This window comes from Callorhinus ursinus, unplaced genomic scaffold (genome assembly GCF_003265705.2).
Source record: "Callorhinus ursinus isolate GAN/ISIS: 27379988/994484 unplaced genomic scaffold, GSC_fseal_2.0 scaffold25, whole genome shotgun sequence".
Taxonomy (NCBI): Eukaryota; Metazoa; Chordata; class Mammalia; order Carnivora; family Otariidae; genus Callorhinus; species Callorhinus ursinus.
Window position 1 is genome coordinate 11,231,906 of NW_027397087.1, and position 25,596 is coordinate 11,257,501.

Sequence of the window (25,596 nt, forward strand, 5' to 3'; positions counted from 1 at the left end):
GAATACATGACCTTGTTTGTCAACTTAAACCAAACATTTCATATCCCAAGGGGGATATTTACAGCCAACCCTATTAGCTTAGCTACTCTCTTTATAAAAAAAGATCAGCAGTGAAGAAATTTCCAAAGTCATACTTTTGTTAGACATAACAAGGCCTTGTCCCTTTTATTAAGGCATTTTTGGGGCATTCACACATAAGAAAATGACTTTCATTATACCTAACTTATGACAAGTTTCAACACATCATTTTATTATCTCTTTAATTATACCTTATTATGTCATGCTCTTTTAGGCATATCTTCAGGTTTTAAGGAGAACATAAGAAAATGTTTTGGGTGAAATCTTCCAATATATCAAGGCATAAGAAGTGTCCTCAGACTCTCTAGATCCCTGTAGACCTAGCCCATACAGCTAGTGTCTGATGATTAAACTTTTCCCACATATACATATTTCAGAACTGGATCAGTAGACCCAAGCAAGCCTACAAAGAACAGATTTTTAACTGCAAACAAGTCTATTTTCTAAAGTATTTGTGTGACTTGATTACTATCTGACCCTTTCCAGCAGCTGGTAAATTCTGAGGACAGAAGTGACCTTCCTGTTGCTCATGCTTTTGTCTTAGATTAGTTGTCCCTCAAATATTTCTTGAATTAACAATTAACAATTCAGCTTCTTATGAATGCTTGCCCTGAAGTAGCTTGGCATGATAAATGAGCAAAGCATCTGGGAATAAATTAAAAGGTTTGGCTGAAGAAATAGGCTTCAGGATCCTAACCCGGGCAGACTGGTTACTGGGTAAATGCTAGTGTGTCTAGAACTACTTCTAAATACAAGTTATCCTCCATACTCTTGGGTTAAAAGAACTAAATGACAGAACCTAGATAGGGCTTGAACAAGGGGCTATGACCTCTTTTCTGCCATCGCTTACTCCATCCTAGCCTCTAGGTGCTGTACCAATGGTTTGTCCACATGGTGACAGAACAGAGGAAGAAGGTTGCTGGGGAAGGCTAGGGGTTCTGCCAGAGAGGCTGTTGGCATTTGGGCTATCTCCCAGGCAATCAGAACCACCATGTTGGTCCTGGAGGGCAGAGAAGACAGAAAAACATCAGAGTCTTTGTATCTATGCAGGAAATAGACTCAAGGCCAAGGTTCCTATTTTCCCACCACCACTATCACCTTCTGTGCTTGTAACAGTTAAGAGAACGTTTGCATATTTTGTATGTGCCAGGCAATGCTTAGTGTTTTACATATCCTCCTTAAGAACTCTGGTTATTATCATTATCCCTAGGTTATAAATGAAGTAACAGGCTTAAAGAAGGGAAGTAACATGTCTGAAAGTTGCAGTGCTTATAAGTGACAAAGGCAGAATTCCAACTTAGGTCTGTTTGACTCTAAATCTTGTCCCCTTAATCATTGTTTTACTGCCTTCCATGGGAAACCAGCACTCTATAGGGCACTATAGAAAAAGGAAAAAAAATGAAAAGGGAGAACAGTTGTAACTCTGATATTTTTCTCTTCTCTGTCCAACTTCCTTACCAATACTTGAATATACTACTCAGGTAATATTTCACCTGGCTCAGTCTCTACATCCCAGGGGCACTGAAATAGTATATTTACAAGGCCTTTAAGATCTTACCATGCTGTATGATCACTACTGGGCTCCTCAAGGGAAGACTCCAGAGATACCAGCTGCTCCCCATGACTCAGTAGGGCATAGAGCAAAGATATTCCAAACTGCAAGTGAGACAGTATGCAAGGTAAAAGTTCACCAGAGGCATTCAGTGCTTTCCTGGCTCTGCTATTTTCCCCAACTAAGAGGGCAGGTTCCCATGTAAAACTGGAATTCAACACTGGTCAAACTGTCAGATTTTACAATGCCTGGCGAAAGAACGCTCAGACCTTTCAAAGGAAATCACTGCTCTGAACTTTCCAAAAGATCCTTGTGGAGAGTTGATTAAATGCACACTTGTGGGTCTTACTCTCAGGAGTCCGCCTATAGATGAGGAATAGACTCAGGAATCTGATGCAAGTAGTTTGTGGACCCCACTGAAAGCAGCATTGCTTTAAGCAAAGATCTTCAGAGAGGGGTTCACAAAATAATCCATTGGGGTATTAAAAGATATCAGAACTTTCACGTCTAGAGTCTCTGCATTTAAAATTTTCTATCTTGTGTTTATTATGTACTTAAGTGTAGTGTTATATGTATAGAACTTCTAGACAAGCACATGGGTGATAGGGTTCAGAACTTTTTACTAAGAAGGATACACCATCAGAAAAGTTTGGTGACCTCTGCTTGAGAGGTCCCCATCAGCACCATCCTCAGGGAGCCTTTTAGAAAAGCAAATGCATGGGCCACACCCCAGGTCTACTAAATGAGACTCTCTTGGAGTGTGACCGAGGAACTCTCCAGGTGATTCTAGTGCTCACTAGACATGGAGAAGCACTACAGAGAAGATGGAGAGGTAACATTCCTTTGGTTATTCCTTGCCAGGGATACCAACTGGAGGCCATCTGTGGAAAGAGAAAAGCCTCCCCACTATGCTACCTGGTTCTGAAGCACCAGAGTGACGGGCCGCTCTGAGGAGCCAGGTGGAAACAGCATGAGTCCCTGAAGTCCTTGGAGGAGTTCATGGAAGGTCAAGTGATGGATACATTTGCCCAGAGGCTTGAACAACATTTGTAGAGCCTGCAAGAAGGTAAGTGCCTCTCTCAGACTCCACTACAACTTCACCTCCTACTTTGCCTCTACCCCCTTTTCTTGATGACCTGTTTTTGGTACTTTCCTGGTCGGGTTACTTAACTAAGCCTATCACCATTCAGGTCTCTCCAACCTTAATACTAGTCCCTCAATACCCACTTACTCGGAGGCCTTCCCTAAGAAGGGTAGATATGGGGCTCAATACTTCTCAAGGAGTCTTCATCTTCTCAAACCTCCACAGGCCACTCACACCTGTGCAACCACATGCCTGTGTTTTTTGGTCATTGTACCTCAAGATGATCAGTTGTTACTATAGTAGTTGGTTCTGTAACGTCCTCACCCGAGGGTGTCAGGTTTGGCACCTCTCCCTGCCCAACACTTTCTTGGGCATCTCTGGGGGTGGGGGGACAGAGAATGGAGAGGAGAGGTCCCTAACCCATCCACAACACCATCCTCTTCTCTCCTCAATGCCACAGTACCTGATCAGCTACATCCCTCCTGACTAGGAGGGGCAAATGGTGGGTGATAGCCAGAAGAAGGCTAACAGCTCGATCCTGGGGCAGGAAAGGGAGCAGCCTTGCCACTAGAGCTTTCCCCTTCCTCACGGAGAGCACCTGCAGGAAACCATCTGCTGCCTCCCTACATGTGAAAAAGGAGAACATTTTCAGGGCTCTGCATAGAGGGCTCTGGCTACATGCCAGAAAGGAGGGGCAGAAGGAAAGCTCATGTGTTTGCTCATCATTCCCTTCCTGGGCTGGAGGTGTGACCCTCCCACACTCACTCCAGATTATTCTGCTCCTGGGTCTTTAAGGCCTGGAAAAGCTTCTCAACCTGGTTGCTCTGCTGTTCAGAGTAGCAGGGCTGTGGTGGCCCATCCTTCTGAGCCTCCTCTATCTCTAGTAACTGAAGAAACATCTGGGAATTCGAAGGTGGGAAAAGAAGAGTTCAATCTGAGCAATATTCCATTTCCAAGGGTAAATTAGGAACTCATCCTTAAGGAGTTGATATCTCACCTTCTCAATCCGGGACAATACCTGAAGCCTCTGACTGCTTGCAGCTCCTAGCTCCTAGGAGAGAGTCCCAGGCTGTCAACCACACCTTCATAGCAATAGCACCAGGCCTCAGGTGAGCTAGAAATGGAGCTGGAAATGCTAACACAAAGTCTGACCACACTTCTTTCTCACTCTTAAGTCACAATCTGATCTCAAGCAAGAGAGTGCCCCTGTCCTTTCTCCAAAACAGGGGAAATAAAAAGGGTTGTGGGAGGGACACCTGGGTGGCTCAGTCAGTTAAGTGTCTGCCTTCAGCTCGCATCATAATCCCAGGGTCCTGGGATCGAGTCCCGCATCGGACTCCTTGCTCACCAGGGAGCCTGCTTCTGCCTCTCCTTGCTGCTCACCCTGCTTGTGCTCTCTCTCCCCAACAAATAAATAGATCAAATCTTTAAAAAAAGGTTGTGGGAAGATAGCATTTCTACCTGCTCTTGGGATCCATGGGGCACAGCATCAATAGCTCGGCGAGGGCTAAAACACGTTGATACAGCTACCTGGCCCAGGGAACCCTCGATTCGAACCACTGCACAAAAAGGAATCAGGACAAGCATATTCCCCACCTCTTTCCACACTCTGTCCATCCAGATGTCCATCCCAACCCAGGAGGTCAGCCCTGGTCCTACCTGACTCGTAAGCCTCTGCCTTCTGAATGTAAGGCGTTACCAGCTTGAGAGATTCAACCTTGCTCCTTCGCCCAAGTAGCTCTTCATCTGTCTGCTTCTTCTCTAGTTTCTGATAATATTCCTGAGAGTCCATGGGATAGAAAAATGTATCCTCATCTTCTGAACTTAGAATTAAAGTTCTTAAGTGCAACTTCTTAATATACCCTTTCCTACAGCATTCATTCCAGAAAGGATCCTGGCCCCTTCGGCCCTTCTGCCAACCACTCTGAAGCATCTTGAGTATCCTGGGCCTCATGACATCTGGCTTGGGGGGGGTCTCCATACTGAGTACTTGAAGAGCTAGACACCACCACCAGATCTGATGAAAAGGCAGAGAGCCCAAGTGGAGAGCCAGGAAGCAAACCCATGTCAGCATCTGCAACCTTCTTGAATTCCTTCCTCGTTGGATACACACTGCACACCTTTCCTCCCCGCTCCCCCTTTTAGTTTTGTGATCCTACCCGTGCTTTTCAAAAATCAGAGTTATCTGATGGCATGAAGACCATCAGCAGCTTGCAGTACAGAGATACTACTATTGTCAATTGGCCAGTAGCTAATAGCACTCTAGGCCAGTTTTAGGCTTCTGAAGAATGGCTCAGCAGCTCTAAGGTCTTCTTAAAGAAATCTGTAAAATCCCAAGCTAAAATAAAACTACTGACCAAGTCAAACAGGATTTAAATAAAGCTCCTTCATTTAGGAGCAGTGCCAAAAAGTCAAGAGTGTAAAAATATTTCAGTCATCTGGGGAGAAAGAGTTTTTGAAGCATGGTGGAAAGAGAGGAAGAAATTAGTCTAAGTAGGAAGGAGATAAAGGTAGGAACCTTGGTAGGGGGCTCACGGAGGTTGAAAACAAAGTGGAACACAGCTTAGACAACCCCAAAACCCGTAAGCAAAGCTTGCCTCACAAATAAAAGACAGGGAGAAGAGGGTAAGGAGTTAAGACCTCTGCCGGCATTTATTCAATTTAACAAGTTGAATCCCACCATTTATAAAATTCGTGTCTAAAAAAAAGCAAAAAGTAGATGAATATTTATAACACAACATTTCTAAGACCCACAGAAGTATACAAAAGTGGAAAAGTCCATATTTCAAGGCTGAGTAAGGGAAATTCTTGGCAAAGAATGAAGACAAAACCTCAGTGTTTGAGGGAATTGGAAATAATCCCGTTTGTCTGAAGTGTAGGAGATTAGAGGGGAAGGATCTTGGGATGTCAATTTTAGAAATATGGCCCCTATCCTGTAGTGATTGCCCCTTCCACCTGACTGGACATGGCCCCTAAGAGCTGGAGAGATGATCCAAGAGGGCCCATGGAGTCCAGGCCCATTTGATGCTAAGGTCAGAAAAGCACCTGGGGCTCACCTGATAGTAGTAGTCATCCAGGTGGGGGTTCTCACTCTGCAGCTGAACCATCTGTACTTTTATCACCCAGTCTTTCTCTTTTCGGGTCATGAGGTTAACATAGGGGTCTGGCTGCTGAGACCAAGGCTTCTTGGCTGGGGGACTTCAAGCCAGAAGGGTACATTCCTTGAGACCTACCCACCCCTGCACAGTGAGCTTCCCAAGGAGTGGTGAGCAAGGAGGGATGGAACAGAGTACAGAGGTGGGCAACACGGGGAGAGTCGTATTTGTGCAGGGGCTTTGGGGAGACACCCAATCACATGGGGATACCCAGCATGCAAGTGAGCTGCCCTCAACCCTGCTGCTCATCTAGGCTTTACCTTGGTGTTCGACTGTGTTGCTGCAGCTGCAAGATCCGTTGGTGCTGAGGGTGGAGCTGGGTCAGATGACTAGGAAGACTTAGAAAGAAACTTGGGCTGGGTCAAAGAAAGCACTCAGCTCCCTACTCTTCTATCCAGTTAGCCTCTAGTAAGCTCAGCTGGGCATCTAAGGCAACCCTACCCTCTCCGTGTGCCTCCCCAAAGTCAGCCACAGGAAACAGTACAACCCCGGCTCAGCAGGGCTCACATTCCCCTCTGGGATATATTGTCCTGCAATTTGGCTGCAAGAAATCTTGACACAGTAGAGACCCATTTGGCCTGGTTGTTGGGAGTTCTGAGTCCTAATCTCAGTTCTGCCATGCCAGCTAACCTCAAGTAAGTTCTTTTTAGTCCCCCTGGGCCTCCACTTCCTCCTCTATGGGGGAGAAGGGACTGGGCTCCACTGCACACTTCTGACTAGGTTTCTATAGGTGTTTTTCTGTGGCACCCGGTAGGCGGCCCCCATCCCTCCTCAGCCACTATGTCCTGAAACCTCCAGAGAAGAGCTCAGTCTGGGGGAGATGCTGGGGGGCCTGGCGCCCCAAGCCAGTACCTGAAACTAGGGGGCCAGGAGGTTGGCAGGCTGAAGAGAGTTGGGTCTGGCGAGAGAAGTCGAGGTCCAAAGTGCCGTGCTGGAGAGCTGGCACTGGGAAAGGTAGTCCGGAAAGGAACTGGAGAGAGGTAGTCCAGCGTCTGAGAATGGAATTCAGAGGTCTGGGAAAAGGGCAGCTCCACCAACAGAATGTGGCTCCGTTGCCACAAGGGCCTCCTCCCACCTTTATATTCTCACCTGCCTTTCCTCCCATAAGAACCTCACCCAACAGGGTTTGTCACCTCCTCGGGGACAGCTCTTCAGTCCCTGACATGTGGGGGCATGTGCCTTTCTGGTCTGGTAAGTCAACACCTGTTTCTCTCTCTCGCTCTCTCTCCTCTCTGTGATAGTCTTTTTTGTCAGGCTCTTGTGCCTTCAGCCACTGCGGCAATGCTTGTCTGCCTCTTTGTGGACTCCTCTGAAGCCCTCCTCAGAGCTGCAATGGTCTTCTCATTCTCCCTGCAGGATTTCCTGCAATTCCTGTTCTCATGACACAGTTAACTTAAGGGCAGCTGCTCTTTCTAGCCCTAAGCTCCATGCTGCTCATCTGCTGAAATGTAGGGAGGTGGAAGTAGGGCTCTGGTTTGTCCTTTTCATATGGACAGCCAGTTGTCCCAGAACCACCTTGGTCATTTACCAAGCGTCACTACATTATAGGTGTCTCCCACCTCCCATACCTACACCTCACTTGGGGTGCTTCATCACCAGAGCAAGGTCAAGAGCAGACAAAGGGACACTCCACATGCTCCTTCTCCACACACCATTACTTTCTCACAAGATGGAGATTGAAGTGACTCACCTGCCACAGAAAGTGCAAGGAAGCAGGGGACATCCCCAGCACACCAGAGGCTTTGATTCCAGAGGAGTTGAGAAGGCCTCTCTGGAATGGGAGGGAGGACAACAGGCTTGAATGAGCTCCTGAGGTGTCTTCATCAGTCATCAGTGTCCATTGGGTGTGGAGTGCAGGAAGGCCAACCACTTCAAATATTCAAGTCAGTGGTAGCTTGGCCTTCCCTTGTAATCAAAAATCAACTGGGTCAGGACCTCCCTGCTTCCTCTGAGGGGAAGCAAGACTGGTATCTCAGGAATAGGTTGGGGGAGACTCTGATTTCATTTCTTTTTTTAAGGTTGTTTGTTTGACAGAGAGAGAGCACAAGCAGGGGGAGCAGCAGGCTGAGGGAGAGGGAGAAGTGACAGACATGGGGCTCAATCCCAGGATCCTGGGATCAAGATCTGAGCCCAAGACAGACGCTTACCAACTGAGCCACCCAGGCGCCCCAGGATTTCATTTCTATATAGGAATCCTTGTTTCTCTCCACGGATTGTGGAAATCCAAGGGAATAAATACCATGAATGAACTGCTGAGACACAGGGGCGCAGGGCCAAGGATGACTCACCTTCAGTACCAGGAGTTCAACCAGCACCTATGAGCTATGCACAACCCTGCTAGGACCTGGTTTTTAAGGTGAAGACAGCATCAGAAACTAAGAGGGATAGGAAGAAAGAGGCAAGGAAGGAAAGAGTCCCTACTCAGGTTCAAGCCTGAAATAGAAAGTGTTAACCCAGAACCTATTTGAGACAGGTGTGGAGAACGTGTAGTCATGGCCCAATGGTTAAGGCAACGGACTAGAAAGGGGTGGAGAAGAGAAGGATATCTAGCAACCGTCTTCGAGCTGCGGAGTGTTCCGGCCAACTGTCCCCCCCACTCCCTCCTGCCCTAGTTACCTGGGTGTTATGGATAGCACTGAGGACAGCTGGATCCCCGAGATCATGCTCTTCCTCCTCCACCTCTTCCTCCTCCTCCTCCTCCTCCTCCGGCTCTGGGGCTAGATCTGGATCCAGATCCTCCTCCTCTTGCTCCTCCTCCTCCTCCAACTGGGAGACAGGCACCAGCTCCTCCTCAGGAGCCAAGGAGCTACAGGACTTGCTTGGGTCTTGGTTTAAGTAGGGGCCTAAGGATGGAGTAGATGGGGACTCAGGTGTGAGGAGTCTCGTCTAGAGAGGCTACTTCTCAGTAACGCTTCTGTTCATAAGTCATCTCCACACCACCTTCAAACGGTTCCCACCCCTTGCTACCCGTAACCCCCACCCCCCGACTAGAGCAAACGAAACCTGGTGGGGGGCCAAACACCTTTGCCTTCCACATCTCTTCAATGTCCTCATTAGGTACCACCCTGGGCTTCTCTACCTGCTCTCCCCCACCTAACAGCCCTGTCAGTGCCTCCTTAATCAATCAAGTCCCAGGTGCCAGGACTCACTGCAATTGAAGCCTACTGTGCGCCAGATACGTCACATGAATGTGTCCACTTAACTCTCTGAGCAGTCCTGCAAGGCTGGTAGTGATCCTTTCCCCATCAAGGGAGGAAAATAGGGCCCAGAAAAGGAACCTCAGTCACCAGTGTGATGTAGCTAGCAAGTTGAAGAGTTTGGAAGTCACTCCCAGTAGTTCTGGACACCTGGGCCCACATCTGTCTACTGAACCATGTAAGTCTCTGCACCCCAAGGCTTTTCATCCAGATTCTACAGCCTACTGAACAATACCTTCAAGACCTTTCATCTTTGCAGGCTGGTAGGCCTCCACCATGTCTGTTTCCTCCGGTAAGAAAACACTGTCAGCCTCTGGAAGGTAAACCTGAGACAGGGAAGAAACCCAGAGACACCCTCCTCTTCAGTAAGGATGGCATGGCATGGCACCCTAAAAAGCCATGATCTCCCCCTAGCAAGGTAGCCAGAGGAGTAGTGGCCCAGCGACTCGAGGAGCAGGACCCTGGGCTCTCAGACTGCCCTATGCCCCATCCTCTGCCCTCACCAGCCCAGTTGCAGGGAGTTGTCCTGCCAAGGGACAGAAATGAGGGACAGAGCTTGGAGTTGGAGAAGCACTTCCACACAGATACACACCGCCCCTCAACACCAGCTGCCTTGGACACCCACCGCCTGACTGTTGCAGTCCTTTCTGCTCAGTTTAGCCATGGCAGCCTAGACCAGGGCTAGTTTGTTGCCCCTGGCTTTAAGAGTCCCAGCCCCTCCCCTTCTACCCCCTTAAAGGGCCAGCATCCCCCAGCTGCTGCGTCTTGATAGAAATATTAGAATATAATCTGACGATAAAAACTCTTGAGAGGGTAAGAGAAATAAACTGCATTTTAACCCCCCGAGGTTGTGGGTACAGTTTATGGGGATTGATATTTGGGAGCAGATTTTTTTTTTTAAAAAAGACCCCTGTTTTCCACACCCTTCCTAGGAGCTTTATGAAGTTATGTTGCCTTCAGTCCCTAGGTTTTGCTCCATCACAATAGGATAGGAAAGCCCTGGGCGGATCCTGAGATTTGCTAGCAACCAAGATCTCAGCACTTGGGCAGTGCACCTGGGGATGCTCGCCCTTCACTGGGTTCCATGAGTTAGGTCTGCCACCCAGTTCTAACTGATGATCAGGGGCCCCTGTGAATTTAGAAGCCAGATCTTTAAGGCTAAAACACTTTTGTATGAGTTACACAGACAATCTTATATCTTCTCGGCTACTGTAATGGCAAACTCGTTCAAAAGCTCAGGAGTGAAAAGAAAACAAGACAACAACAAAGGCAAGAACATGGGTACAGCTGGTAGGCAAAAACTTAAGACCCACCTGAGCCGCAGCTAATCCCTGAGTGATCCTAGGTTCTGCACCCACATCCTGTGTTTAAATGAACCCCACACGACTTTGTAAAATTTCTGAATAAAGATTAAAATGAAGCTAATTTCTCTCTATCAAAAATGCTAGTTAGGGCCCTATTGTCGTGGTTATAGGATCGTGGTTCTTGGTGCCTCTAAAGAAAAATTTTGTTTCAAAAGTTTTGCTGTACGTCAGAATGATATGGGGGGGGAATTAAGTAGCTTAAGTTTAAGTTACTGAAAAACTTTTCAAATATCTGAATTGGGTTCAGATCTTTTTTGGTAATGTCATTCAGCTGTTTTTCTCAAGAATTTCCTAATAGCTCACTTTGGTATTATTAATAAAAGGACCAAGTGGTGAATTTCAGTGTTCCAGAAGTGATTTATTAGATTGTTATAGAAAGCAGGTCTTAGGAAGAGCCACTCGCTGCATTCACAGCGTAAAAATATCAGGATGTGTTCATTCTTAGAAACAAAATCCCTTCCTTGTTTTTGTTTCTCATTTTAACTGCCCTTTATCTCTCTCTTACCAATGAACCAAATTTCTCCACTTCCTCAACTCACATCATTCCTTCAACCATTGCTCTCTGGCTTTTGACTCCATCCTAATGAGGGCACGAGGGGACAGATGAACAACAAGCTCCTCAACCCTTTCTACAGACAGTTGACAATTTTTCAACCGTATGTTAGTACTCTGCAAACACACTCTCAAGACAAATCCCCTACCCTCACTTCTACCCAGATGCCACCCCTAAACACTTATTGGATTAAAACAAATCTGGAACTACCATTACCCTTCACCCCTCAGAAACTATTCACGGTTACCAACGATTTCTTAACTGTAAGTGCAAAAGACATGTTTCAGTTCTTACCTTAGTTCAAGTCTCTACAGCATTTGACACTGTTGCCCATGCTTTCCACATGTCTCTGTTCTCCCGCAGCTTCCCATCACTTCACTCTCCTGGTTCTTCTTGTATTTTTTGGGTTATCTTTCTTTGGTCTCTTTCCTGTTCTCTTCATCGTCATCCAAATCCTCTTCTTCATGCCTTTTCTCTTTCCCCTCTCTGTCAAATATTCTTAATTGGACAGTCCCCAGAAATTGTGTATGTTTGTGTGATCTTTAACATGCATTTTTCTGGAGAGACAGTTCAGAGCTTTCATCACATTCTCAAAGGGATCGAGAATCCCTCCAAAAATTCAGTCTCCTGCACCTTAGTATCCCTGGGCAATCTCACCCACTCACGGCTTCCTACTTAGCACGCGTGGATGATTTCTAAGTCTTTTCATCAGATCTGACACTTTCCAATTAAGCAACTCAGTGGTTTTTATCTCCTGTCCATTACAGAAGGCATTAGATCCTTAAAATCTGCCTCTCCAGCCTCCAGTCTTCAAGTTCCCTGCCTTCTAGTTTGGGTTTCAGAACTTGCAAGCTACATTTGGCTGTGGGGGGAGAGTGGAATTCTGATGGAGCCCTCTCTCTTAATCAGTGTGCACCAGGATGACTCTGGCCTGGGGGCCTCTCTCCTTTGGCCTGGGAGTTGTATTCGATTGTTAATCAAAGCAGCTCCCTGTCCCAATTCTTTCTGTCTTTCTTTTCAGTGATATTAAACATGTATCTTAGCAAGTAATATGCTCTTCTTGTGTCTCACAGGCAAAATGAATTTGCAGAGGAAGTTATTTTAATTGGAGGGTGATTTCAGAGGCTTTATTAAATTGTCTTATTCGAATTTTCTAAATATCCAAATGGGGGGAGGGGGAAAGTTAGTTCAGGCTTCACTTCCTCCAGGAAACATTCTCAGATACCCTCCTCCATTCCAGGCTAGATGAGGTGTCCATCTGAAGGGCACTCATTGGTCCTTACACTATTTTTTCATTGTACCTGCCACTGACTTGTAATTCTGTTTCTCTATTTGTCACCCCCACTTGAGAACAGATATATGTCTTCTTCATCTTTGTGCTTCCAGCACTTAACACAGTAACTGCAACAGAGTAGGTTCTCAGTAAATGTTAATTGAGCTGAACTGAAATGAAAAACAGTCCTTCCCCTTGGAGACTTCCTCAGATGGAGTTTCTAGCCTGCCACCTGGGTGTGTCCTACTCCAGCCCACTCTCCACATTGTTCCCAAGAAATGTCATTCTAGAAAACAAACCTCATAATACCTACGCCAAAAATCATAAAAGATATAAAGATTTCACTAAAAAAGTAAAAACTTCTATACTGAAGACACATTTATGCCAGTGTAAATTCTTACAAAGCAAGGATTTAAATATTTTTTTAAAAAAATTAAACCTCAGAAATACTCAAGGAAAGTGTGAATTTTTAAGAAAAATGTAGAGAAGGTCCTTCTAACCATGATCCCAAATCATAAGCAATGAGAGGTGACTGATAAATTTGCCTGTATAAAAATATAAGGCTCCCAAATGTCAAACAAAACAAAAGAAAACAAAAAACCGTAAAAGCAAACAAAATAACTTTATTTTGATCTGGCAATTTGAAATTTACCTTTAAAAACTATTTAAAAGAACTTTTAGATGAAGATTCTTTTTATTGTTTCTGAAGATTTTGAGGGCTCAGGAAAGGAGATACTTAGTTAAGTCCAGATCCTTTTAGCAATACTTCCTTCACAACTCCTGATAATCCATATTATCCAAACAGCAACCATGTCAAAATTAACATAACACCATTGATGGATAATATAAAAATAAGATTCCTAATTTCTCTCACATTTCTTTTAAAATACTATACTTTGGCTAAGTGCTGAATGTCTGTTAACACAGAAATCTACATCCTCATTGAGACTGAGAAATCTTTTTTTTTTTTAAGATTTTATTTATTTATTTGAGAGAGAGCACAAGCCAGGGGTGGCGGGGGGAGGCAGAGAGAAAAGCAGACTCCCCACCCAGCAGGGAGCCTGATACCAGGCTCGATCCCAGGACCCCGAGATCATGACCTGAGCCCAAGGCAGACCCTTAACCGACCGAGCGACCCAGGTGCCCTGAGACTGAGAAATCTTTGACCATATTATTCAATTCTTCTTCAAAAAAAAATTGTCCCGGGCGCCTGGGTGGCTCAGTTGGTTAAGCGTCTGCCTTCGGCTCGGGTCATGATCCTAGAGTCCCGGGATCGAGTCCCACATCGGGCTCCCTGCTCAGCAGGGAGTCTGCTTCTCCCTCTGACCCTCTTCCCGCTTGTGCTCTCTATCTCTCATTCTCTCTCTCTCTGAAATAAATAAATAAAATTTTTAAAAAATTGTCCTAATTTAAATAAGAAAAGTATGACTTTGTCTTAGTCCATTTGAGCTGCTATAACAAAATACCAGAGACTGGGTCACTTATAAACAACAGAAAAATACTTTCACAGTTTTAGAGGCTAAAAGCCCAAGATCAAGGTGCTGGCAGATTCAGTGTCTGGGGAGAGCCCACTTTCTGGTTCACAGATGGTGCCTTCTCACTGTGTCCTCACATGGTAAAAGGGAGGGGTGAGGGAGCTCCTCAGGGTCTCGTTTATAAATTCAGGAATCCCATTCATGAGGAATCCATCCTCATGACCTAATCACCTCCCAAAGCTCCCTCCTCCTAATACTATCACCTTGGGAGAGGATTTCAACATATGAACGGGGGAGGATGACACAAATATTCAGTCCATAGCCATGACCTTGGGGAATATAGGCTAGGTATATAAAACTATTATGTTTTTACCTATATTTTACATTGCGATATAATATTTGGTTATACAAATCTCAAAAATGTTATTGTTTCTCAAAACTATGCTTCTATTTACATTATAGGAGAGGTGCATGTGCAGACCAAAGTTGAGACTTTGTCTTCCAAATCTATATTCAATCCATTATCAGGTAAGTCAGCTTTCTGGGATTAATCAATAATTGCCACATTTACATGGAAACTTCTGTTTAAGAGAAACTTTTTTTTTCTTGAGAGAGAGAGAGAGAGAGAAAGCAGGGGTCGGGGGTAGGTGCAGGGGATGACAATGCAGAGGGAGAGAGAATCCTAAGCAGGCTCCATGCCCAGCGGAGAGCCCGACATGTGGCTCTATCTCATCACCTTGAGATCATTACCTGAGTCGAAATCAAGAGTCAGACACTGAACCACCTGAGCCACCCAGGCGCCCAAGAGAAACTTTTTAAAACAGATTGTTTGGTGTTGCATTTAGGCTCAATGTTCATTTATTTAAACCACCTGTGACTTTCAAAAATTTTTTTCAAACGTAGGAAAATGTAGTTATTAATAGGGCTTCATTGAATTAAACATAAAGTCTGCAAATTATTTCTGTTATACAATTAAGTACAACTGAATAAATATGATTAGACAAAAATAAAGACTTTCCTTTCACATTTAAATTATATTTGTTTCACACGTAAGACTGCCTGAAAGCAAGTTGGAAGAGATTATTACTGATCTTGACTGTGCAACTTATTGCATTTTTCAGCCTCTTTTTTAAAAGTTAAGTAGTTTGAGTTTCAAGTTCTACTTTTCTACTTATCTTCAAACAGATGGTTTAGCATAAAACTTGAATGGGTGACACCATTGACCATCAAATTGTTTGTGGACCAGAAATCAACTCTATCAAAGTTGCTTCCTTGTATATTTCTTTCTATCATGAGCTTCAAAGACTCTAAGCAGAATTTGGATATGACTACTTAACCCTGATTTGGTGATGATTATGATGATGGTTCCATGATCCTCCAGGTTCTAGACCTTCTGGTTTCAGATCCAACACATCTGTGCCTGTAACACATTCCCTCTTATTCTTGCCCATGTCTTCCCATGATATCCAGGATTAATTCCAAGAAAGTCACCTTTCAGAAATGGTGCTGCATATACAGTCACCAATGTCAGTTTCCATCGTGTGTACTTCACCTGATTTTCTTCTATTCAAAAACTGAGGTTTCATTTCCAGTAGAGGCAAGATGAAAATCAATATCCTTTCCTACTTGGTCTGAAACTTGGTAGTTGATCTCCAGCAAGGCCATCAGGGACATGGCCTGATGGAAGTTGCTGTCCTGGAGGGCTGAGGCTGCCCCAGGAGCAGCCTGGCTCTTATCACCCCTGATGTGGGGCTGGAAGAGGTAGACTCATTCAAGATGGCTGAGAACCTCCAGGCAAGAGTGGCAGTTGTCCTCATAGCTGGGAGCAGAACCTGGGAAAAGGAGGGATCTAGGATGGACCACAGTCCCTTTCCCAACCCTCCCCCGCCTTTTCCCACTCCGGGCTCTCTTCCTTCTAACATTTTATTTTGAAAAACAAAAACAAGTTGACAGGATAAAATTAACTTCTATCTTTCACCTAGCCATAGGTAACATTTGCCTAACAAATACTCTTAGGCACACTCCTCTGCTGCATTAGCCAGTGTTGTTCCCAGTGCCTAGGGATTTTGGCTGAGGGAATCATGAATAGGAGACTCACTGAACAGGAAACACATATAACAAGCAAATATGTGAAGAACTGTTCAACCTAACTGCCTTTTAAAAATATGAAGTCAAGGGGGCCAGGGTGGCTCTATTGGTCACGGAACTGGAACCAACTCCTGATTTCATCTCAGGTCATTAGCTCATGGGTCATAAAATGGAGCCCCGCCTTGGTCTCGGCCCTCAGTGAGGAGTTGGCTTGATGATTCTCTCCCTCTGCCCTTCCCCCCACTCAAGCACACACACACACACACACACACACACACACACACACACACTCTCTCTCTCTCTCTCTCTCTCTCTCTCTCTCTTTCTCTCTCTCTCTCTCTCTTGCATGCTGTCTAAAATAAATAAATCTTTAAAAAATATATGAAGTCAAACAAGGAGATGCAATTTTTCAATGATAATGACCAGCTTAGGGAAGCATGTGGGAAGATGAGCACTCTTTCTACTGGGCAGTGGAGTGTCACCTCGTACAAAGTCTACAGAGGGCAATTTCAGTGTAGAGATGTGGTATAATAGGAAGAAACTGGAAATGTCCCCAATACAGGATTGGGTAAAAAAGTATGGTATATTCATGTAACAAAATACAGTTGAATCTTGAACAACGTGGGTTTGAACCATGTGGATCCACCTATAGGTGGATTATTCCCCCCCATAAATACAGTACAGTGCTGTAAATGTGTTTTCCTCATGATGTTCTTAATATTTTCTTTTCTCTTAACTTTATTGTAAGGATACAGTATATAATGCATAGACAAAATATGTGTTAATTGAATGTTTATATTATTGGTAAGGCTTCCGGTCAACAGTAGGTCATTAGTGGTTAACCTTTTGAGGAATCAAAGTTATATGCAGATTTTCAACTGCACAGGGCGGGGTGGGGGTTGCCTATAACCCCCATGCTGTGCAAGAGGCAACTGTATTATGAAAGCCTGAGAAAACTACATAGATCTCTATTATTATTGAAATATAGATATATTATCCATGATATACAGTTAAATAAAAAAACCTATTTGCAAAGAAATCTATGCAGAATAATTATATCTTTGTAACCATGTAGATCCATATTTATATCTGTATATGAATAGACGAAGTCTAGAAACAAACATCAGTCCATTAGCAGTAGTTATCTTTGGGTGGTGGCTTAACAGACAATTTAAATTATTTTTATTCTTACCTATATAGTCTGCATTTTTCATAATGAATATGAATTTTATAATTAGAAAAAACATGAAGCTATGTGGAAAAGCTTTTTAAAAGATCAAACAAAAAATGCCTCAAAGACAAATGAATTAAAAAAAGAAAAAAACCCAGTTTCACTGCACCTGCATCATGATCTAAGGGATAAAGTCCACATTCTTTCCTTGGTACCAAAGTCCTCTGCATGCTCTTTAACCCCTCCAGGTGGAATTAATTGCTTTCCTGGAATCATAATTTAGTCACACGTCTCTAAACCAGAGTCTCTGAGCTCTTTGAAGAAAGACGTTCCCCCAGTGCCAGTCCAGTGCCCAGCACCTAGGAAGGTGCTCAGTAAAGGTTTGTTGAATGACTGAATGATTGTGGTGCACACTGAGATCTGATGGATGGATCAGGGCCAGGCTAAGTAGAAAGAAGCCAACACTTTGGGAGACTTTTGTCTAGAAGGACTAGAAGGCTCTTCCTGTTCCTCTCCTTCTTTGTTTAACACTGGCAAGAGCAGGCAGGGCAGAAGTGGTTTAGCCCACTTGGCATGTGGCGTCTGTGAAATGGTCCAGAAAAGGTAGTTGGAACTAAGCCAGGTTGGCGAGGGCAGTGATGGGAGGGGCAAGATCAAAGCTCCTGACCAGCCCAGGTTTCCACCCAACTCCCACCCTTCCTCAGCTATCCAACTGACAATAGCCCTTCCTCAAACATGAGTGTACCAAAAATGCACTATATGGCCAGAATCTGGTTAACTATCATGTAAACTTGACTTTGAAAGGCAAATATTTCTACTGAACTAGGCTCCTGGCAACCAAGGCCCAAATATCCATGATTCTGAAAAAGGGGCATGAATTGTTTTTTTCTTGCTGCTGTAACACCACACATTGCACAAATTACCACAAATTTGGTGGCTTAAAACAACACAAATTATCATCTTACAGTTCTATAAGTCACAAGTCTAACATAAGTTTCAGGGGGTTAACATTAAGGCAGGGCTGCTTTCCTTTCTAGAGGCTCCAGAGGAGAATCTGTGCTTCCTGATAATCTCAAGGGGAGATGCAAAGTCCCTTACACCGTTCACATTCATTAGGACATGAACAACAGGGTGGGTGGGTGGGGCATTATTCTGCCTACCACAAGGTATGATATGGAGAAAAGTCTAAATTGTTAATAATAAGAAACCAGTTCTGTACATAATGACATAGAAAATAGCTATATTATTGGGGTGCCTGGGTGGCTCGGTCGTTAAGCGTCTGCCTTCTGCTCAGGTCATGATCCCAGGGTCCTGGGATCGAGCCCCGCATTGGGTTCCCCGCTCTGCAGGAAGCCTGCTTCTCCCTCTCCCACTCTCCCTGCTTGTGTTCCCTCTCTCGCTGTGTCTCTGTCAAATAAAGAAATTAAAATCTTAAAAAAAAGAAAGAAAATAGCTATATTGTTAAACTAAAATAATCAAGTTCAGTTCATATGTATAGAATGATCCAAATTTTGTGGAACCCCCCCCCCTTCCGCTCACTAAACTCTGAGGGTGAGCTCACTGAACCATCTTCCACCTGTCACAGCCTGGCTTCTTGGGGTAGATGGTGGAGTCCATCTCAACCACTCACATCCTCAGGACATCGAGTGGCCAGAGGGGTCAGTCCCACCTCCCGTTCTGCTGTCATTGGTCATTGGATAAAAAGACTTTTGGCTAATTTTAGAAATGATAAATTGTCTTTTAGCAAACTCATTTGTGGCAAATTGATCTACAGTTGCAACAATGATGATAATAAAATAAGGGGAAAAAATCACAAACTCACCAAACTTCTATTTTCTGACTTCCTCCTTTGTATTTTGACTGCTCCGATTGTGTGTATGGTGGCTCTTGTGTATACATCTCTCGCCTTTTGGTGTTTTTGTTTTGTTTTAGATTACTGATTTTTTTTTTACCATCATACAAAAAAGGATTTTATTTTGGGAAATTGATTCCTAATTTATGGCAAGTTTTACTTTCAGAAATAAAACCACAAAACAACACAATCTCATCCAATCTTAAAGGCTGGCATGCTGAGCAAGGAATGTTCTTATTCTTTGTAGGAGCTCCTTCTTTACGCTGTCAGGTACCAGGGCTCTGCCTTTTGGTGTGATTTCAGCCACCAAGTCATCAACAGTAATGTGTTCTAGTCCTTTCTCTTTAATTACCTCTTTACAGTGTGCCTTCAACTGGTCCTTCCAGCCACATTCAATTAATTTAGCTCTCAGCAACTCTTTGAGGCATTCTCTTTCTCCAGTTTCTATCAACTTTTGGTAAATCGCTGCTCTCATCTGCACATCTTTGTTCATCTTGCTAACCACACTCTTCGGCTGCCCGGACCTAGACCCAGATTACTGATTTTTTACTAAACAATTCTTCCTGGTTTCTTTACAGTCTTCTTTTAGGAGCAGAGTTTTCAGCAAGTCCCTGCCTTCTGAGCAAAGAACAAAGTGGTGTCTGGCTACTGGACACCTAACAATGAAAAAAGAAAAAGGAGAAGAGTTTAAGAGTTTAGAAAGGTCCAAGACATCAGAGAGTAGAGAGCATAGAATCAAGTGCAGGTCCAACAGAGCAGGGAAAAACCAGAAAGGACCACATATACTAACTGGCCAGTATCAGCTAAGCAAGCTGAAAAGTGGGAAGCTGAGGTTTAGAGAAATTTGTCAAAAGGGAAAAAGGGCATTTAAAGGAGAGTTTTTTTTTTTTTTTAAGATTTTATGTGTTTGAGAGAGAGAGCGTGAGCAAGGGGAAGGGCAGAGGGAGAGGGAGAAGCAGACTCCCTGCTGATCAGGGAGCCTGATGAGGGACTTGATCCCAGGACCCTGGGATTATGATCTGGGCTGAAGGCAGTCGCTTAACTGACTGAGCCACCCAGGTGCCCGAGTTTTGATTTTTAATAGTGCTGCATGGAATCTAAAGCAGGATAGAAAATCCAAGTTGGAATTCTTCAGTTTTTTTTAAGATTTTATTTATTTGAGAGAGAGAGAGAGTTCTCATGGGGGGGAGGAGCAGAGGGAGAGGGAGAAGAAGAAACAGACTACCCGCTGAGCCGGCAGGGCTTGACCCCAGGCTGGGGGCTCCACTGGGGTGGAGGTCGGGGGGGGGGGGGGGGTGAAGGGGGAAAAATCCAGGATCCTGGGATCATGACCTGAGCTGAAGGCACACGCTTAGCCACCTGAGCCACCCAGGAGCCCCAGAATTCTGTGGTTTTTAAATAGAAACTGAGATGCAGACCTGAGGATTTACGAGGTTAGAAAACATGGATTGAAAAGAGGCTGTGCCAGTAACTCAGTCACTGGGTGTAATATCCCCAGGGATGGTGCCCAATCCCTGGCTCCTGGGTTGTCCTGTTGCCCCCACACTGTTAGGGGGTTTTGGCTTCTGCATTTACTTAACACTTTTCTTCATCCAAGCTGACAACTGATGATACCTCTAATCCCTCTTAGAGTGGGTGCTGTGTTCCAAACTATACTAGTCTTTGTAGTTATAATTTTAAAATTCCTCACTTTCCAAACTAAATACAATATATATCCATGGCAGGATAAGCACCACACCTTAATGGTTTCGGGGGGTGGGGTGGGGAGAGTGAAATAAGAGACAGATGAGGGAACTTTCACTTTTACTTCAATTGTTTGCATTTTTCCAATGGGCATTACACTCATGTGTTGTGCTTGTAATTAAAAATAAAAAGTACCTTAAATACTGTAGTTACTGTCAAGAGGATTTGAGAGAAATCGGAATTTCATAAGTCTGTAGTGCTTGATGTTTTTAATACCAAATGTATATGGTTTTCCCAATAAAAACAAGTTGGCAGTTGAGAGAGCTTGGCGGTTACACACAAACCTGGGGCAGAGATTCCCCACCATCTGAATATCTTAACTGTCTTGAATCTTCCCATGTACTCTTCCTCCAATAGAGATAATGATACTTACTTTATATTGCTCTTGTGAAGTATCTTCTTTTTTTTTTTTTTAAGATTTTATTTATTTATTTGACTGAGAAAGACACAGTGAGAGAGGGAACACGAACAGGGGGAGAGGGAGAAGCAGGTTTCCTGCGGAGCGTGAAGCCCGATGCGGGGCTCCATCCCAGGACTCTGGGGTCATGACCTGAGCTGAAAGCAGACGCTTAATGACTGAGCCACCCAGGCGCCCCAGTGAAGTATTTTTCTCTCCTATGTACGGTGTCTGACTTACCAGCTATCAAAAAAAAAGACTCGCACTGTGTTCCATTTCCTTTGGGCCTGTTGCCCATTATGTAACAGCTCTCAAATCCGACCATCAGCACAGACACCTCAGGTGGGTGCTAATAAATTAATTATTGTGCTGATTTTTTTTTAAAGATTTTATTTATTTATTTGAGAGAGAGAATGAGAGACAGCATGAGAGGGAGGAGGGTGAGAAGGAGAAGCAGACTCTCTGCTGAGCAGGGAGCCCAATGTGGGACTCGATCCCGGGACTCCAGGATCATGACCTGAGCCAAAGGCAGTCGCTTAACCAACTGAGCCACCCAGGCGCCCTATTGTGCTGATTTTAACTCAAGATTAGAATCTCCTGGTGGGCGTAGTCTGTTGTCCCCTTCTGCGTAATTGTTACAGTACTTTCCACAAAGCCTGCACTTAACTGACATTTGCTCAGTTTAATGGAATTGAACTCAAAAGATTGAGGACTTCCAGTCTCCAGATAGACCTAACCAGGTGTACTTTTCGACATGCAATAACCTTCAAACTCCTTAAATTAAACCACTTAACAATAGTCATCTCTGGGTTGTAGGATTACCAGTTTTAATTTTTTCTTTTTTAGAAAAGATTTTACTTATTTGAAAGAGAGAGAGAGACAGACAGCATGAGCAGGGAGAGGGGCAGAGGGAGAAGCAGACTCCCTGCTGAGCGGAGAGCCGACTCTGGACCTGAGCTGAAGCAGATGCTTAAATGAGCCACCCGGGCGCCCTTAATTTTCTTCTTTATAGTTTTTAGTATGTTCCAATTTTCTATCTTGTGCATATATTACTTTTGTGGGCAGAAAAAAAAATGTCTGTTAAGAAATAATCCTACCCATCTGGGTGCTGGTTCCTGTTTATCTACTTCCCCTTACCTTCTCATATGCTTTTAATCCTTGCCCAGAACTCCAAGCCAGCCAATGAATCCTTCCATTGAACCCCTTCTCTGAAAGTGATTTTCTAGTGGAAATTATGAGGCCTTTGGAATCAGACAGGCCAGTGTTTGAATCCCAGCCCAGTATGAATGTGGGCAAGTATCTTACCTCTCTATTTCCTCGTCTGTAAATGAAAGTAACACCTACCTTCTAGATTGTTGGGTAGTTTGGGTCAACAGCCTCACAAAGTTTTAATTTGTATATGGATCACCTGGGATGTTACTAAAATGCAGACTCTGGTTTAATGTGTCTGGGACGGACCCAAGAGTCTGCATTTCTAAGAACACCTAGGTTTTGCTGATGCCAATGATGTATAGACCACACTTTGAATTGCAGGGGATTAATGACTTAACGTTTGAAAAAGCCCTGGCACAAATGTCCTACCTATGCTTGGTCTTCTCCTCTTGAGTGGGCCTGGTTTTCCTGGCTGTTTGGATGGGCCCATCTCAGAAAACTGCTGACCGAGATCCACTTGGTGCAACCCAACTCATTTGAGTATTAACCTATTCCTATTTTCTCCCCACTTTAGTATTGTTCTTTTTCTTTCTGTTCACGCACTTCATTCTTCTTCTGCCTGACAACAACACAGGTATCTGTGCTTTTTGGGTTTTTTTTTTAATAGCTTTATTCAGGTATAATTGACATACAATAAATTCTACTTAAACTGTACAGTTTAATAAGTTCTAAAATATGTATACATCCATGAAATCATCATCACACTCAAGATAAACTCTATTCCATCAATCCCAAAGTTTCTTTTTGCTCCTGACTCTCCTCTACTCTGCATCTTCCTGAAACCACTCATCTGCTTTCTGTTCCATACATTAGTTTGCCTTTTCTAGAGTTTTATATAAGCAGAATCATACAGTATATACTCTTTTTTTTGTCTAGTCTCTTTCATTCAGCACAATTATTTCATCCATGTTGTTGTGTACAGTACTTCATTCCTTGCTTATTGCTGATAGTATTACACTGTAGGGGTATACCACAATTTGTTTATCCAGTCACCTGTTGATGGACATTTGGATTGTTTCCAGCTTTTGGCTATTACAAATAAAGTTGCTATGAATATTTGTGTACAGGTCTTTGTATAAACATATGCTTTTATTTTCTCTTGGGTAGATACTTAGAATACCCAAGGCTGAATCATATGGTCAGTATATATTTAACTTTTTAAAAAACTGTCAAATTATTTTCCAAAGTGATTGTATCATTTTACATGGTATGAGAGTTCCAGTTCTTCCACATTCTTGAAAATATTTACTATTTTTAAAAAAGATTTATTTATTTGAGAGAGAAAGAGAGTGAGTGGTGGGGGGAGGGTCAGAGGGAGAGAATCTTCAAGCAGACTTCTCACTGAGCATGGAGCCCAACACCGAGCTTGATCTCATGATCCTGAGATCATGACCTGAGCTGAAACCAAGAGTCAGTCGCTTAACTGACTGAGCCACCCAGGCACCCTGAAATATTTACTATTTTGAATAAACATTCCCTGTAAAAAATTTTTTTAGGAAGGTCATACAGGCAAAAAAAAAAAAAAATTCCAACTGTTATTCCCATGACTGGGAGATAAATTAAATTGCCATGTTTGTAGATTTCCACATTACCCTACTAAACAAACAGTGCTCTCAGTTAAAAAAAAAGTTTTGGGGCACCTGGGTGGTACAGTCGGTTGAGCATCTGACTCTTGGTTTTGGCTCAGGTTGTGATCTCAGGACTGTGAGATGGAGCCTGGTATCAGTCTCCACCCTCAGCACAGAGTTGGCTTGGGATTCTCTCTCCCTCTCCCGCACACCCACCTTTTGCTCTCTCTCTCTCTCTCTCAAATAAATAAGTCTTTAAAAAAAAGTTTTATATCTCATTTTCATTCTCACTATTCAAAGCATGTCATAAATGGAAATTTAAGAAAAATACAGGAGTTCTCCAAACACAAAAAACTGAAAAATATATTTTCTCTGTCTTTATTGCATTTTAAAATTACTTTTTAAATTGGTTTTCTAAGTGAATAGGTCAGAATCTATCTATAGTGAATTTTAAGTATAGTATTTCTCTGTGATGTAGTAAACAGAGAATTTGGAGGTAAAAAATAGCCCTGTGTCTTCCTATACTCCCAGGGAACTAGGAAACAATTCAACACAAACATTTCAGGCATTAAGAGCCTTAAATGAGTTTTTTTAAAAACACAAACAAATGAGAGAAGCAAGAATGTCTTTACTCATAACTTTATGCATAACTATTATTCTCATACTTCGAGAGACTTATGGATAGAGCTGGTAGGAAAGCTAGGTAAAAAAACATCAATAATTATAGTATGCTTGTTAAACATAAAACACTCTGTTAGGAACTGTGTGAGGCTCTCTGTGCATTATCTCATTTCATTAGGTCCATGGAGAGTACTCTACTTTTTCTAGTTCAGACATGGCTTCCATAATAGGGGTTATTACAAGGTCTAAAAACATGTAAGAGAAATATATAACATATTTGTTGTTTCCTTGGGGAATCACAACCCAACTCTTTTTAACTGAAAACCATGGTGATTTCCAAGATCTCCGTCCTCCTGCCCCCCTGGTTCACTTCCTCTTCTCACTGTTCCACTGAGAGACTCATGGACTCAGCTGCCATGTGACATCAGCATCTTTTTTAAGGTTATCTCTGGAGTATAGGTTTTCTTAAGTGGTCTAACATTGTTATGCTCTTAGAGTCAGTAGGTTTGACTTCTTTGGCTGGGCCCGTGGCCAGTGCAATCCAAATTCTCACTGAAATTTCAGTGCCCTTATCTTCCAAGTGTCTAAAGCATGAATGCAATGGCATCAGGAGAGTTTGAATCCTAGTCTCAGCTTTTGTTTCCCCTTATCCATAAAAATTAACGGGGTAATTCCTATTTCCTATTTATTCCTATATTTACTGGTTTGTTCATTCATTCAATCATTCATTCATTCCATTTACCGAATGCCTACTATGTGCCAAACCATTCTAATGTGGTAATTCACAGGGAATGATGTACCTAAAGAGGTCTGTAAACTCTAAGGCTCTAGGCAGTTACTGTTTTGCTATCAGTGGTTTTGTTTTTCCCACAAATCAACAAAACGAAGAAAATTACTTAAACAAAAGCAGGAAGATACAGAGAAGAATTTCTTGGCACAGGGCTTTATTTACAAAAAGAAACTTTTGCCTGAAGGAATTCAGGAGGCAAGAAGGTCCTTGTCCACTCTGCATGGTTCTCTGAGCCGTCCTCAGGAGGCCTCGAGGTTCCTGGACTATTTTTCTTGCCCAAAGAATCCAGAAACCCTACATTATATTCCTGGGTCGTAGTTATTTATCCAAGTTCTTATTCTGCCCCGCACCATTCATCCTTTGTCCACTCTCTTAGTCTTTGTGGGCTTGAGTTTCCTCGAATGAAAACCACAGGTCCTAAGG

General features: G+C 43.5%; 1 protein-coding gene and 2 pseudogenes across 1 annotated transcript; all 3 read right to left on the reverse strand.

Annotated features, from left to right (window-relative positions):
* Positions 1-286: 286 nt before the first annotated feature.
* On the reverse strand, positions 287-6,850 carry PATL2 (PAT1 homolog 2). Its single transcript, XM_025884360.2, has 11 exons — positions 6,722-6,850; positions 6,130-6,207; positions 5,771-5,912; positions 4,374-4,494; positions 4,176-4,273; positions 3,712-3,765; positions 3,480-3,613; positions 3,178-3,337; positions 2,546-2,686; positions 1,637-1,734; positions 287-1,078 (listed from the first exon to the last, which is right to left on the reverse strand). Exons 3-11 carry the CDS (start codon positions 5,858-5,860, stop codon positions 925-927), a joined length of 1,050 nt encoding a protein of 349 aa, XP_025740145.1. The 5' UTR covers positions 5,861-5,912; positions 6,130-6,207; positions 6,722-6,850; the 3' UTR covers positions 287-924.
* An 8,048-nt stretch (positions 6,851-14,898) lies between these two features.
* Positions 14,899-18,677, reverse strand: LOC112832925 (transmembrane emp24 domain-containing protein 5 pseudogene; annotated as a pseudogene).
* A 268-nt stretch (positions 18,678-18,945) lies between these two features.
* LOC112833423 (transcription and mRNA export factor ENY2 pseudogene) lies at positions 18,946-19,341 on the reverse strand (annotated as a pseudogene).
* Positions 19,342-25,596: the final 6,255 nt, after the last annotated feature.